This window comes from Felis catus, chromosome C2 (genome assembly GCF_018350175.1).
Source record: "Felis catus isolate Fca126 chromosome C2, F.catus_Fca126_mat1.0, whole genome shotgun sequence".
Classification (NCBI taxonomy): domain Eukaryota; kingdom Metazoa; phylum Chordata; class Mammalia; order Carnivora; family Felidae; genus Felis; species Felis catus.
Window position 1 is genome coordinate 18,686,612 of NC_058376.1, and position 16,707 is coordinate 18,703,318.

General features: G+C 45.1%; 1 protein-coding gene across 7 annotated transcripts in view; it reads left to right on the forward strand.

The window, feature by feature from the left end:
* Positions 1-16,707, forward strand: part of APP (amyloid beta precursor protein) — a 277,992-nt gene that overhangs the window by 140,797 nt on the left and 120,488 nt on the right. For all 7 annotated transcript variants that reach the window (XM_023238836.2, XM_023238837.2, XM_023238838.2 and 4 more), the window contains exon 6: positions 16,278-16,480. In XM_023238836.2, coding sequence (XP_023094604.1) covers positions 16,278-16,480 — 203 coding nt within the window. The remainder of the gene's footprint in view (positions 1-16,277; positions 16,481-16,707) is intronic.

Below are 16,707 nucleotides of genomic sequence, written 5' to 3' on the forward strand. Positions count from 1 at the left end.
CATCTTGGTTCTCTTGAAGCTGTTCTGTCGTGGTAATGGCCCCACCCCATCTCTTAGGAGTTACAGCTAAGTACCTGGGACTCATGTTATCCTTTCCACAAATCCTGCCTGTTCTGGATTCGTGCATGCACTCGTCTCCCGTCTTCTCTAGTACAATCCTAGTACCATTATTTCTTGCTGGAGTTACTGTAGTATCCTCCTGATTTCTGCTCCCATCGTGTCTCTGCTGTATACCCGCTGGTTTCCACACACAAGTCTTAAGCCACTCTATACACCACAGCCTGGACATGGAGTGTGTATGTGTGTGTGTGTGTGTGTGTGTGTGTGTGTGTGTGTGTGTGTGTGTTTATATTTGCATTTGTATTTATATTTGTATTTATGTTTATATATAAATAAAGCTGATCTTGGAACTCCCAAGGCGAAGGTGGGCTAGTGGCTTTCCAGCACATTTAACAACCAAATACACAGAGAAAAAGCAATGAGCCCTTTTGTTGGGATGCCAAGGATGATGTTGACCGAACAGTTACTCAACATGTATTTTGCATTCTTATCCAGGTATGAATGCATTTGATCCAGCTTCTCTGGGCCTTCCTGGCATCATCACCCTGTTCCTCTCTCTCCTCACTGCCGTCTCTGTATCACGCAAAACGTGGCAGGCCTTCCCCACCCCACAGTCGACGAATCTCCCTGTAAAATTTCCCCAGTTCTCTAGGTTTCTTTTTCTCCTTCGCCTCAGCCTCACCGTCCCGTTCTCAAAATACATTCCCCTGATCACTTTGCAAAACACTCTCCTCCCAATATTCCCAGTCTTCGCAGCCTATTTATTTCATCCTGACATGAATTATGCCTTTTAGTATTGTATCTGCTGATCGTTTTTCTCCCCGCTAATAGAATGTAGGCTCCCTGAAGGCAGAGATCTTATCCTTTTCTCTTTCAGAGCCTCAGATCTGGCAGACTGCCTGGTGCATAGTTGATATCCACTAACATTTGTCGAGTGAATGACTTTTCTTCTGCTATTATAGTAGGATGTAGTAGGATGTTCCTGATTAGGCTCTTTAATCAATACAGAAAACATCTCCTTGGGGAATTTTTCACATGGATCACTGAATCGGGAGGCAGCTTGAATTCTGCTTGTGGGGAAAGAGGAGAAGCGGAGAAGAAAAGCATAATTAGACTTCAGAAGGCTAGATTTTGTTTCTAGTTAGATAGGATATCATAACCGGACATACCAACAGGGCAGAAAAAGCATGGCTGTTCTGGACTATTAGCTGCAGCCTTTCAAAAATGGTAGCTCTGGAGTTTTTAGAAAACAACAACAAAAACGTGCATTGCTGTGGACCTGATGGAAATAGAAACACAATGGCCCCCAGATCCATATTATATTCTGGGCCCGGATTTCTCGTGCTTTGTTTCTGGCTAGCGGCTGGAGGCCCCCGATACCGTCTTACAGCATCCGGAATCTATCCTGGTCCAAGCCGACCCTTCTTCCCTCTGTTACCCTCAATAACCTTTCTCCAGTCAGTCGCTCCATCTCAACACATCAGCTTCATGCTGTCACCAGCCCCCTTCATCCAGTCACCAGTGCTGCTGGGTTCTTTTTCCAAGCTCTCACCTCCCTCATCCTCCTTGGCCAGGCTTCTGGAAGAGCCTTCTCCCACGCCCACCTGTCACTCCTCCACCTGTCTGTCCTTCATACTTCCGCCAGCTCATACTTCTTGAAATACAACTAACTTTGCCACTCTTCTGCTTAAAGTTTCTCTCCTAGCCTCTGAATCACGAGTAGAATGAAGACAAACGCCTTAGCCTTTCAAACAAGGCCCTTGGTAATGTGTCCGCATTCCACTCCCTTCCCGGTGCCCATCCTGTCTCCCCAGCCCCGCTCAGCTACCTGCACTTCCTGCCAGACGCTTCCTGTCTTTACAGGTGCCGGGTCCGGTCTCTGCCATGCCCCTCGGCCGTCGTCCTCTCTGTAGATCTCTGTTCACTCATCAGTTCCCCACTCACCTCTAAACCGTCTCAATCCGTCCCTCCCAAGTCCTATTAACAGACCTTTTTAAAAATCCGTTACAGTTAATGTTCGTATCTCTTACATCACTGTTCTGTGCTTGTTTATATATCCATCTCTGCAGGACTCTGAGCCTGTGGTCAGCAATTGGGACTTTACTAGGCACTGTACCTGGGGCGCCTGGGTGGCTCAGTCAGTTAGCGTCGACTTTGGCTCAGGTCATGATTTTGCAGTCCATGAGTTCAAGCCCTGCATTGGGCTCTGTGCTGACAGCTCAGAGCCTGGAACCTGTTTTGGATTCTGTGTCTCCTTCTCTCTCTCTCTCTCTCTCTCTCTCTCTCTCTCTCCCTCTCCCTCTCCCTCTCCCTCTCCCTCTCCCTCTCCCTCTCCCTCTCCCCCTTCCCTGCTTATGCTCTTGTCTCTGTCTCTCAAAAATAAACAAACATTTAAAAAAATTTTTAAACAAGAATAGGTCTTTATAGATTTTTTTTCTGAAATAATAAACCCCAAGGAAAGTACTATATATGAAGAACCAATGATAACTTTTTATTTGCATCATTTTCAAAACCTAATAACATTAAAAAGGAAAAAAACATATCTGTCATACAGAAATTTAAGCCCTAGTCTCATAACAGCAAATAGGTATGGTATTTAGTGCTACGCTTTTTCTAAGTGCTTGTCATAGGTTAACTGCTCACAGCATCTCAAGAGGTGGGTAATGGTTTCATCCCATTTTAAAGATGGAGAAACTGAGTCAGGGCAGGATAAGTCACATGTCCATGGTCATACCATAGCTGGTAGGTGGCTTCCAAGAATGTGCCTTTAATTACCATAGTGTTTTCCTTCTGTATGTCCCAGAGAATGAAGACACTGAATTAACTGGAGTGAACTGCAATGTAATTTTCCCTTCAGAAAGAGAATTTTCAAAAACGGCTGTTATCAATGATTTAACATAAAAAGTAATGGCTCAGTTGGTCAGGCTTTGGCTCAGGTCGTGATCTCACAGTTTGTAAGTTTGAGCCCCGCGTCATGCTCTGTGCTGACAGCTCAGAACCTGGAGCCTGGATTCTGTGTGTCCCTCTCTTTCTGCCCCTCCCTCCCCCCGCCCCCTCTCTCTTTTTCTCAAAAATAAACATTAAAAAAAATTTTTTTAATATAAAAAAAATAATGCACTTCCACATTCATTTTACCCCACATTTGTTGCATCGTTCGTGCAGGATCAACATGTGATATTTTGACTTTACAGCTTTCTCAAATGGCAGCTACAAATACTTTTTATTTTTTTCAACGTTTTTTTTTTATTTTATTTTTGGGACAGAGAGAGACAGAGCATGAACGGGGGAGGGGCAGAGAGAGAGGGAGACACAGAATCGGAAACAGGCTCCAGGCTCTGAGCCGTCAGCCCAGAGCCTGACGCGGGGCTCGAACTCACGGACCGCGAGATCGTGACCTGGCTGAAGTCGGACGCTTAACCGACTGCGCCACCCAGGCGCCCCTACAAATACTTTTTAAAAGCAACTTAGGAACAAGGAAGCAGGCTTGCTGGAAGAAGAAGCTGACTCACCTGTGGAAATGAACTAGAAGTTTTACTTCTCCAGTTCATGCTTTTCCCATAAATCTGCCTGATCCAAGACTTGCATCATCAAGCAGACTATGCTTGTCATTAGTTCTTGTCTCCATCTTTTCCACACAATTCGGAATACTTGTTTCAGGGCCACCTGGGTGGCTCAGCGTCCGGTTCTTGATTTCAGCTCAGGTCATGATCCCCGGGGCCATGGGATCGAGCCCCACGTTGGTCTCCGTGCTGGGCCTGGAGGCTGCTTAGGACTCTGCCTCCTTCTCCCTCTGCCCCTCCCTCACTCCCTCTCTCTCTTCAAATAAAATAAAATACTTGTTTCAAGCTGTAAAAACAAAGGGGCAAAGGCGTCCTTGGGCTTGTTTTAAGGATAAATGGCACTTTGCACCACCTGAGGATGGGGGCAGGTGTACCCATGGGCCCCACGGCAGACTCTGGAGGAGGACAAGGGATAAACTGTTGCAGCGTGTGTGGTAGCAGGAGCAGCGGGGTTGTTTTCTCTTGTCCTAGGAGAGAAGAGGAAAGCCCACAGAAGCGGCAGGGTGCTTCCCTTCTCTCTAAGGACAAGGTACTTCACAAGGTGTCTTTGAAAGAAAGCTGCCTTGTGGCTTTTCTAGAAGGCTTTGTAGCCATTGTATACACAGACCATCTGTAGCTTTATAGTAGTCCCTGTGTGTATAGACACGGTGGAAGACAATGCGAAGCACATAGTATTTGCTGAAAGGACACCTGTTCAGGGCATTGTTCTCTTAATATTCTCTTTATTTATTTTTGTTTTTTTTTTTAACGTTTATTTATTTTTGGAAGAGAGAGAGAGTGAGTTGGGGAGGGGCAGAGAGACAGGGAGACACAGAATCGGAAGCAGGCTCCAGGCTCCGAGCTGTCCGCACAGAGCCCGACACGGGGCTCGAACCCACAAACCGCAAGATCATAACCTGAGCTGAAGTCAGACTCTTAACCTACTGCGCCAGCCAGGCGCCCCCCCCTCACTAGTCTCTTGAAATGTTAATTACATCAAACCTCCCTACTGCCCCCTCCTGCACACCTCATCTGGTGTTCCTGCTTTCGGACTTGCCCATAGCACTTGTCACTCGTAATGTGCAGTGTAACCATCTTCGCTTTGGCTTCTTACACTGTCACCTGTCCCCCGAGTAGACCGGAAGTGCCACGAGGGCAGGGAATTTTAGTCTCTTTCGTTCCCAGCAGTAACTTCCGTGCATGGAATGGACCCTTCAGAGCCTAGTTCACCCTCAGATATGTTAAATGACTAAAGAGCATGTGTTTCCAAATCTTCGCCCAAAACGTATGCAGACCACCTGCACTTAGCAACACCCAGCTTCTCTAGGTCTGAGGAAGGTGCTCACAGTTTGCTGGCAAAGCGTCTGATTAACCAAGGTTGGGTCTCACTTATCAAGATTTTTAAAAGACTCTGAAAGTTTTTATCACCTTAGGTGCTTCTCCTTAGTCCTAGTCGGTTCATAAAGCTGTCAGGAAAAGAATGTGCTTTTGATTATATATGGCTTTTCATGCCTCCGAGATGGTCTTTAAGAAAGCAATTTAGCTTTTTACTATAATTACATGCTAAACTTTACATTCCTTAAGTCTTGCCAGAATATCATTTTCCCCCTTTCCAGCATACCTTTTTTTATGATTTAAAGTAAAGTCCTAGCAGCAAATATTATTAACAACTACTTCTACGTCTTTAAAAATCTAATCACATTTTTCTGCAGAGCTCAAAGGATACCATCTCACCCACAAAATTAACGGTCATTTTTTAAAAAATATCAGCAGATACTGAGTCCGTAGTCGGATTTTCCCTGAGCCCCAGACATGGCCTCGTGGCTCATTTTTCTACACCACATTCCTTCCATCCAGCACCAACCCCGGCTTCCTACATCCTTCACGCTCAGCACTGGGAACAACCCTTTTTGTACCTTTACACCAACATGCTGAAGAAGCTTCGGCAATATTCTGTGAAGCCTTCCCCGGCTTTTGATTTGTCTCATGTCTTAGGAGTATCACTTAAATTGGTTTCCTCTGTTGCTGCAATGCTTCTTACTCTGCGTATGTAGGGAGAGAGTGGAGAAAAGGGACATTGTTCCTCCCGTGTTCTAGCCTTGCTAGTTTACATCCAGGCTTGGATTCTTCTCTTCTCTCTGCCTATTTCGGCCTCATACTTTACAAGTTCACTAAATCAAATAGGCCAGAGTTTATAGGCCAGTCTGAAGAGCAGTTGATTTTATACTGAACCACCTTTTTCGTAACGTTCCTTCAATTTTCTTTCATGCGTGGCCCTTTCTAGTGAAGGCAGTTAGTTTTATTCCCAGTGTTGGCAAAAACCTTCGTAGCCAGTACACTACGTGAATTTAATACTGGGTCGTGTGGTGGTATCCTATTAATGTCATTGTGCCATGTGGTGCTAGAATTCTGAAAGTATCATCTGTAACAGGATTTCTTGTTTTCCTTTAAAGATGAACTGATTTGGGGGGTGCCTGGGTGGCTCAGTCGGTTAAGTGTCCGACTTCGGCTCAGGTCATGATCTCACGGTCCGCGAGTTTGAGCCCCGCATCGGGCTCCCTGCAGACAGCTCAGAGCCCACAACCTGCTTCCGATTCCGTGTCTCCCTCTCTCTCTGCCCCTCCCCTACTCGCGCTCTGTCTCTCTCTCTTATAAATAAACATTAAAAAAATTAAAGATTATGTAATTGTGTATTCTCTTAAAATCTTTTCAAGAGAACGACCTAATACCTGACCCTTTTATGTTTTCTAATAGAGAGGGAAATGAAACTGTGTGTAATTGTCAGAGAATACACCCGTTCTGAGTGTTCTGGAGGAATGTCTCAGCGGTATTTAGTCCTAACATCCATTCATTCAACACATTTTTTTTTTTTTTGAGCTATTTTCAGTAGCTACTGTTTGAGCTATTGTCTGTCAGGTACTGTGTGTGTGGCCTTTGCTTTACCGCTTACATGCTACTCATGGTGAGTCAGGTGCTGTTCTAAGTGCATCCCAAGTATTAACCCGATTTCTCGTCGTGCCCCTGTGAACGGAAGCACCTCCTGTAAGTTTGCCATTTTACAGATGAAGACATGGGAGGCACAGAGAGGTTAACTAACTTGCTCAAGGCCACAGAGCCAGGATTCAAATCCAGGCGGGCCGGCCCCAGGGTTCACAGCTCCACCATGCGGCAAGATACCCCGTCTCATTGCGCCCTGTGTTCTGCTGGCTCCGAAGGAGGCAAGAAGCAGAGATCGCTGTTGTTTCTGCTCTAGAATTTTACAACTTGGACATCCTAGATGCTTTTTGCTTTGTTTCGTTCTATCTCATTTCAAATCAGGACAAAGCACCGTTGTTTGGTCTTTCCATGCCCACCTCACCCCATAGTTCACCTTCTATGCAAGGAGTCCACACACTTTCTGTAAAGGGCCAGATAATAAACATTTTAAGCTCTGCAGGCTGCATGCCATCTCTGTTATATATCTTTTTTTTTCTTTTCATAATTCTTTAAAAATGTAAAAACTGCTCTTATAGGATGTGTAAAAATAAGCTAGGAGCCATATGCTCCATGCCATTGATCATTTGTCCTTCTTTGATTACTCTCTGTGTTTTCAGCCAACTCTGTTTCAGACTCTCAGGATTTCCTCCTACCACCGGACCTTTGCATATGCTCTGCCTGCCCTGGTGCAGAGTGGTCTTTATCCTCCAGACCGCATTCACCTTGGTTCTTCTATAGGTCACATTTCAGTCATCCCTTCCTCATGTCTCCCTTGCTGTGCACCCCAGGTCTGGTCAGATCTTATTCTTTTGGGTCTCGTAGTCATTCATAATTGTTATCACCACAGTAATGTCACATTTAATATGGATGGTGATGTCATTGTGCTTTTGACTTTAGCCCCATGAGCTACCCTTGCTCCCCAGTGTGTTTCTCCCAATGTCCCAGCTGCCATTGTTGTCTTCCTAGGGTCCACTCTCCACCCTAAGTAGCCAGAGCCATCCTTAAAACTTACATCTCATTGAGTCGTTTCCGTTGCACATGAGCAAACTTGCCGTTTCTTAACATGACCAACATGGCCTCCCACCCTTCCCGTCTGGCTCCAACCTTAATTTCTCCCGAGAACCTCATCCTCTGTCCCCTATGCTAGCTGGCTTTCTCTGCATCATGCTAAGCTTGCTCTCACCCCAGGGCCTTTGCATTTGTTCTTCCTTCTGCCCCAACCATCCCCCCATGCTGACTCTTCCAGGCTTCTCTGTCTCAGTGGCCTTCCCCGACCATCCTATTTGAAATGCTGCTCCCATCCCTCCCTCCACAAACACATCTATTGTAGTCACTGATGAGCACATTAGCCCCTTTCCTTTCTTTGTATACTTATGATTTTTTTTTCTTATTTATTTGCTCCTCTTGTGCCTTACCCACTAAAATGTATGTTCCAGGAAAGCAGAAGCTTTGTCATACTCACAAGTCCACTGCCCGTGTCTCGAATAGCACCTGGCACTTGGCAGAAGCACCGTAGACATTGTTGATCAGATGGCCAGCGTGCACTACAGACAGGGCTCGGTGGATAGGTGAATTAATGCCTTGCCCTTGTTTTTGCTCATTAAAGTTGATGCCCATTTCTTTCTTTTTTTTTTTTTTAATTTTTTTTTTTTAACATTTATTTATTTTTGAGACAGAGAGAGACAGAGCATGAACAGGGGAGGGGCAGAGAGAGAGGGAGACACAGAATCTGAAACAGGCTCCAGGCTCTGAGCTGTCAGCACAGAGCCCGACGCGGGGCTCAAACCCACGGACCGTGAGATCATGACCTGAGCCAAAGTCGGATGCTTAACCGACTGAGCCACCCAGGCGCCCCAATGCCCATTTCTTTCAACTCAAATACTTAACTATCCATTGACTAAAGGAAAAATGTCTGGATCCTTGGTCTCTGCAATTTAGCGTTCCTCACTGTTAAAATTCAGTACCACATTGAATTATTTTATTGTCAACCTTATGTATTTGTTGTTCCTGATTGTGTATTCTGTGGCTATCCCTACCTCATCCTTACCCCCACTTTCCATGTCCTTACCAGCTCACACACTTCTAGCTCACAAGAATCACTTCCCCCTTTGAATTTCTAAAGCATTTAATAGGCAGTGTGTCTGTTACTCATATGGTAATTAGTGTGATTCTCTTGCCCAGAAGAGATAGTCGTTAAATCTGTAACGATGATACATTCTCATTTCAGATGAAGGTTTGTCTATATATCTCACCCTTAATGCCTGAGTCATGAATTTTTGGCGTCTCAGTTTCGTTCTTATCTTCCTTAAGCAGGAGTCCATAACCTAGTGTCTGGGGGAAGCATTTAAACCATCTGCAAGGAATGCTTTTAGCTGTGAATAACTGAAAACCCAGATCTTGGTGGTAGGGAGCCCTGCACTGGTGCAGCAAGGCAGAGATGTGACCTTTCTGGATCTTTCCATCCCAGCACCTTTATCACCTTCTGCATCTGAATGTTTATCAACTAACCCTTGACAGATGGCTGTTGCCCTTCCAGGGAGAAAGTAGAAACATAGAAGGGCAAAGGAACAAAAACACTCCGACTACTCGGTATGATGAGTGTTCTCATCTGGAAAGTAAAACCTTCCTAGACACCCCACCTGGAGGTCCAAGCAGATGCCCTCTGGCATCTCATTATCCTGAGACGTGGCAGTCGCATGACCTTCTCTACCTGCAAGGGAGACGGGGTATGGAGTGTTCGGTGTCTTACTATCTTTGATCGATGAAGGGATGGCAGAAAGGAGTTCGGTATGGCTTTGGGGTAGCTTACATTTTCTGCTACGACACAGTTTTGGGGAGAGAAGGCTAACCAAATTCTCTGAGATCCTTTAAGTGAAAAATGAACAATACCTAGTACCTGAGGGATGTCATCAGAACGACTCTACTGAAACTCAGTAGACTAAAGAGAAATCTGTGGAGATCTGTTTTCACATGATATTACCTACAGGTGGGAGAGATTCTAATAGTACAACATTAAAGGAGGGTAACTTTTGTTTTTCTTTAGTAATCATCAACATATGTGGATTGAATTCTATACGATCCTCAAATTCATTTACAAAATGTCTGTATTAATGAATTAATTACTTTGGAGAATTAATTAACCAATATAGTCTAGTTAGTGCGGCCATGGCTGAAGGAGCCATATATGTGTGTGTGTGTGTGTGTGTGTATGTATATATATATATATATATATATATATATATATATATATATTTACAAATATATATATATGGCTATATATGAATATATATGGCTCCTTCAGCCATGGCCTCACTAACTAGACTCACTGTGTGTGTGTGTGTGTGTGTGTGCATGTACATATGTATATGTTTATATATGTGCTTATACGTATGTACATGTGTATGCATAAATATGTATAAACATATACATTATTACTTGCATTTCCTTCAGATCATGATTTTCACTAGTGAGAAAATTCATACATATATTATGTGTAATTATTATATATAATATATCATATACCATTATTATTATTGTTAATATTATCACGCTTCTACCTTCATAACTTGTGCCCTAACTGGATTGAGGGTTTGGAGTGGAGAGGTATTTTTTTCAGATTTGGAAACCTTGAAAATACAATTATTATATCAATTAAAGGGGCGCCTGGGTGGCACAGTCGGTTAAGCGTCCGACTTCAGCCAGGTCACGATCTCGCGGTCCGTGAGTTCGAGCCCCGCGTCGGGCTTTGGGCTGATGGCTCAGAGCCTGGAGCCTGTTTCTGATTCTGTGTCTCCCTCTCTTTCTGACCCTCGCCCGTTCATGCTCTGTCTCTCTCTGTCCCAAAAATAAATTTAAAAAAAGAGCTCTTATTCTAGCCCAATTGTGAGAATATTTAAGAAGAGTGGGACAGTATAATAACAGCATCCTCTCCCTTTTTTTTTTTTTTTTTTTTTTTGTTAAAATTTTTTAGGGGCACCTGGGTGACTCAGTTGGTTAAGCCTCCAACTTCGGCTCAGGTCATGATCTCATGGTTCATGGGTTCGAGCTCCGCATCGGGCTCTGTGCTGACAGCTCAGAGCCTGGAACCTGCTTTGGATTCTGTGTCTCCCTCTCTCTCTGCCCCTCCCCCACGCATGCTCTATCTCTGTCTCTCAAAACTAAATAAACATTAAAAAAAATCTTTTTTTTAATTTATTTTGAGAGAGAGAGAAAGGGACCGCATGAGGGAGCTTGGGGGAGGGACCAAGAGAGGGAGAGAGAAAGCAGGCTCGATGCTGTCAGCACAGAGCCCGACACAGGGCTCGAACCCGCAAAACCTGTGAGATGATGACCTGAGCTGAAATCGGGAGTCCAACACTCAACCACCTGAGCACCCAGCCTCCTCTCCCTTTTATCCCTCTTTCCTGAACTGTAACTTACATAAAGAGAAATGGCACATAACATGGGTACACACGGCTCGTGAATTTCAAAATTGAGCATACGGGATAGCAGACACCCAGATCCCAGCACCGCCTGGCCAGCCCCCGCAGAGGCCTCTCTCCTGTTCCCTGCCAGTCACAAATCTCCCCCTCGCCAAAGTGCAGTGCCTCTGAGCTCTGGCAGCAGCGTGGAGGGTGCCTGTTTTCACACTGTATGTAAGTGGAATCAGGCCCTGCATCCAATTGTACATTTGGCTTCCAGCAGTCCCTTAAGATGGGAGAGATACCGGCTTTTTCTTACTTAGCTCTGCCCTCTCTTGAACCATTTACTGGGAACCATGAAAAATAAGCTTCCATTCTTTTCTATTTTCTCACGTTTTCTGACAACTACTAATTTTCCTAATTTCGCAGCAGCAGTTTTCTTTTTTTTTAGTGTTTATTATTTAAAGAAAGACAGAACGTGAGTGAGGGACGGACAGGGAGAGAGGGAGACACAAAATCCAAAGCAGGCTCCAGGCCCTGAGCTGTCAGCACAGAGCCCGACGCAGGGCTCGAACCCACACACCGTGAGATCGTGACCTGAGCCGAAGTCGGATGCTTAACTGACTGAGCCATCCAGGTGCCCTGCAGCAGTAATTGTTATAGATACTGCTTTCTGGAACAAACTGACTCTTCAGCCCTTGTACCCTCCAGGTTAAACTCTGAGAGCACGAAGAACTGGGGCAGAGAAAAAAATTTGCTTTATTTTCCTTTCCTATATCCTGACTCTGGGTGACGCTTTCTTCCCCTTTCTAGTTCAATAAACATACATGTGTCTGGGCATCTTCCTGTTGAGACTTGCCCCCGCCCTGGACCAGGGTTGATCTTACATTTGGAGAATTGACAGCTGTAATGTTTCCTATCCCCCACCCTCCCCCCCCTACTCCCCCCACCTCTGCCATCACTGGGTGTTCAGGTCTCATGATTGTCCAGTTCACATAAAGCATGGGAATCACAGCTTTTTTTCATGCTGTTTCCTCTCCTTTGTCCTACAAAGGGGCGGAAGAAAGTCGAGTCTTAGGAGACACTATGAAAGAGTAAACACAGCTCTTTTAGAGAATGCAAATGGTGACTTGTTTTGCATGACTCAAACAAAAAGGAATTAAAACTGGTATGTGAATCAAAATCTTTCACTGTCTGAAGGGAACATCACAGAGGAAACCACAAGTGGAAGGTATTAAGGTCAGCCTTTATTTAGAAATTGAAGGAGAGTCACCTTCGTGATGGAGTGTATCCTTCACTAAAGTAAACTCTTGCATGCTGACACATAAAATTTCATTCTCGGTGATTTAATTCCTCATAGAAATGTCCCTCTGACCCTTTAACCTTCTTATTAAAGTCAGGTACTCCTGAGATGATCAGCATTTTCAGATAGTTCCCTCGTTCTTTAGAAGCGTGTCTCATTATTGGAATTTAAAAGCTATACAAGCTGTCTACTATACATTGACAGACGCAAAGATGTGTGAATGTGATACGAATATTCCACTGTGTTACCAAGGGACCGTTTCCTTGTCTGTCCTTTGATTATTTGTAAGGAAATTGCTTCATGACGCCCAGCCTCACACTTCCCCAACTGGCCCCTCCTTGGCCCTTTCTTGCACGGTGCTCAGCTCGCCTCAGTCACATCCAGGAGCAGAGCCGTCCAGCAATTGAAGAGTCGGTGGAAGATTAATTTTTCTCCCCTTTCTGGGTTTCCTGCTATTGGTGAAAAGTGCGGCAGGCAGTGGAATGCTGGCGTTTGGCATTCTTTGGGAAGATGCACCATTGTGAAAACATAAGTGCGCGCTGCTGTTTTAATAGTGTCCAAATAGATCATTGAATTTATGGACATCTAAATTTAATTCCAGAAATCAAAGCTATGGTAATAAGAGCTGGACCTGCGTTCTCTTAGGCCAAGTAATTTAATTCCTCAGCGAGTTGAACTATTATGTATTTCTGTTCCTTATTATGCCAGTAAATTGCTCAGGCAGATGCAGTGATGGATGATGGGCATGTATTTCACTCCTTTTTTTTATGGCTAGACACATTCTAGAATGCAGATCACTTTAAACGCAGCTGTTTTCATAACCGTGTTTTCTGTTTGGAGCCCAAGTCAAGTCCTAACAGGGGAGGTTGGGGGAGGTTCTTGGGGGTACCCATAGTCATACTTTTGTTGTCCCACCTAGAAGCACAATGCTGTCTTAACCCTGGGTCACATCCTTGGACGCTGTCATTCCATTCGTGCCTCAACACAGCATTTATACTTCGTGCTTTAAGGAGAATATTGGCTTGGTCTGGTTTCTCTCCTGGGCTCTACCTCACTTTTCTACTTAATTCGGAGACTTAATTTGACTGGACACAGAAGGGAATAAATCAGCTGGGGGCACACGTCGGATCATTCTTCTGTGCACACGACTACAACAGTGAGATCCTATAGAAAAGTGAGGAAGCAGGATACTGTGTAAAATTCAGGGCATCTGAGCACCTGTTAAGAATTCTTGGGAACTGTTGCCTCAACTAGACTTTTGTGCGGGAATGCAGGCAGTCGAGAAATAATGATTGCACCCTGTTTATCTTTAAGTGGACGAAGGCTCCCATCACCTGATTATCAATGCCAACATTTTCCCTTCTTACTTTTTCTTCATGGCCTCATGGAAGTGTTAAAATTCCTGGTCAGGGTCTTCTCTGTTCCATTTGTTTTTTTTTTTTTTTTCAACGTTTTATTTATTTTTGGGACAGAGAGAGACAGAGCATGAACGGGGGAGGGGCAGAGAGAGAGGGAGACACAGAATCGGAAACAGGCTCCAGGCTCCGAGCCATCAGCCCAGAGCCCGACGCGGGGCTCGAACTCACGGACCGCGAGATCGTGACCTGGCTGAAGTCGGACGCTTAACCGACTGCGCCACCCAGGCGCCCCGTTCCATTTGTTTTATTACCACACTAATAAGTTACCATTGATATTATTCTGCTTAGTAAGTTTCTCCTTTTTCTCTAGGCACATGCTTCAATTTCTTTGGATGTGTTCATTCATGATCCTTGCATCATTGATCAGCATCAGAAAGGTGGTCCACTTGGCAGGCCATACACATTTTTATAGAACTTCCATAAAAGTTCCTTACGTTATGAGTTAATTGATAAAAGGAATTCCTTCTAGTGCTATATCCATCTCTTTACATACCTTTTTTTTGTTGTTTATTTTTGGGAGAGAGAGACAGAGTGCAAGTGGGGGAGGGGCAGAGAGAAAGGGAGAGGAGGACACAGGATCTGAAGCACAGACCCGTCAGCACAGAGCCTGACGCGGGGCTCGAACCCACGAACCAGGAGACCATGACCCGAGCTGAAGTCGGATGCTCAACCAGCTGAGCTACCCAGGCGCCCCTAGCTTTTTCTTTTTCGTTCTCGGCGAAATGACTTGGAGCTGTCTTTCAGACTTCATTTGCAGGCGCCTTTTGCCATCTCCCTTCCTGTCCCCCCACACCACAGAATCCTACTGTTCTAGTTCCGTAACATGTTCGATATCTGATTCCCTATGCAATGCCCAGCTCACTTGGAGCTTTCCCAGCCTCCAGGTGTGGCTCACACAAAGTCTTTAGGTTCCTGTCACTTCTCCCAACCACAAGCTTCTTATAGGCAAGAATCAGCTGTGGGGCCACAATACCCCGGTCTCTTTTTTTTCTGTGGACAGAAATTGTCAGCATGGCAACCCTCAATCCTATTCTTGTGGTCTGGTCACATAAGACCTGTGGCAGTTGCTCTGGTAGCTTGAAACGCCCAGCACATGTAGATCTTCCTCCTGTACTGTTTTTGTGATCTGAGCTAGGATGAAATGTGTGTTTCTGCTATCTAGCCAGATGGTATGTGATACATACTTTTACTTGTTTAACGCTTAGGTTCCTGTCTTCGTTTATCACCTTTCAAATGCTCTTGACCATGCCTGCACTGCAGGTACTTGATTTCTACAAGGATGTCTCGCTCGGGCTTTCTGATTTTGTTCGAGACTACCCTTCTGCCCTCCAAATGTGCTGATTTATTATTCAACACTGTGCATCAGGATATGCATACTTAATGCCTTATGTATTATTTCTGCTCCCCTTCCCAATTATACTGTGATTTACTGGCTATCTGTTAACCATTATTCTCAGCATTGCATATTTCAGTGGTTCTCAGAATACTGTACCCTGAATATATACCAGCATCAGTATCGCCCAGGAAGTTGTTAGAAATACAGATTCTCAGGCCCCGTCCTAAACCCACTGATTCAGAAACCTTGGTGGGTGGTGCCTGGTGGTCTGTGTTTCAAGAAGCCTTCCAAGTAATTCTGATAGTCGCTGACATTTGACAACCCCTGAAATACTTGATATTCTACAGCATGCCACAGGGAGCAAGAGTAGGGAAGACAACTGTATAGTTTCAGTAGGTCTCACTGACCGCTGGGTATCAGAGATTTATTTACACCAGTTTCTTCTTCCTCATCTTTATCCAGTTGAATAGCAGTATTTCAACTGATTTCCGCCTTTGCTGAGTGTCTGCCATGCAGATGCTGTGTGGTATTTTCGCATACATTATGAGAAATCATCCTACACAGCAGATTCAGCCTGGATATTCCCCTTCCTCTCTCCTGTTTAAACACGCTTTGTTTTTTTTTTTTTTTTTTTAGAGCACTTTTAGGTTTACAGAAAATTTGAGCAGCGAGTAGAAAGACCGCCCCCCTCCCCTCTCTCCCCCTACCCCCACATTTCCTCTGTTGTTAACGTCTTTATTAGTATAGTACCTCTGACCCAATATTGATACATTAGTGATAAAGTACATAGTTTATATTAGAGTTCGCTTCTTGCGTCGTACAGTTGTGTTGGTTTTGACAAATGCATGTGTCCTGTGTGCACTGCGACAGTATCTTACAGAGCCTGCTCTAAAAAATCCCCCATGCTCTGCCTGCTCATCCCTCCCTTCTTCACCCCGACCTCCACCCCCACCAGGAACCACTCCGTAATTTTGCCTTTTCCAGAAAAGCATTTAGTCGGACTCATGGTATAGCATTCTTGCAACCGTGTAAACTAAGAAGAGCTGTGCCCAAGGGAGGGCACGCTGTGGACCTAGTGAGCTAGGATTCCCACATACACCTGCTGCCTTCCAGCCTTGTGTGTGTTGTTTGCCTCGAGGGCCACATTCCCTCCAAAATGACTACCGTCCTTTGTTGTCGCTTCCCCCCTCCTCTTTCTGAAATTTGTTTAAATGACTGTCACCTTGTTTCCATTTCCTGCTGCAGTGAGGACAAAGTAGTAGAAGTAGCAGAGGAAGAAGAGGGGGCTGACGTCGAGGACGAAGAGGCCGAGGATGACGAGGATGACGAAGATGGTGATGAGGTGGAGGAAGAGGCGGAAGAACCCTATGAAGAGGCCACCGAGCGAACCACCAGCATCGCCACGACCACCACCACCACCACGGAGTCTGTGGAAGAGGTGGTGCGAGGTAATGCGCTGTTTGTTGGGATTTCCTCCGTCAGGGAAAAGGAAAGCCTCGTGCCCGCTACCCAGCCTAGCCACCGCCGTCCCCCACCAAAAATAAGATGCACAATAACGGGTCTTAATGCTTGTGAAGCTCTCTTTGGCTTAACCAGCAGTCCAACAATTCATTTCAAATGATGTGAAGTCCCGATGGTACGCACTGTTCCACTTGGCACATGCCAGCTTGTTCTG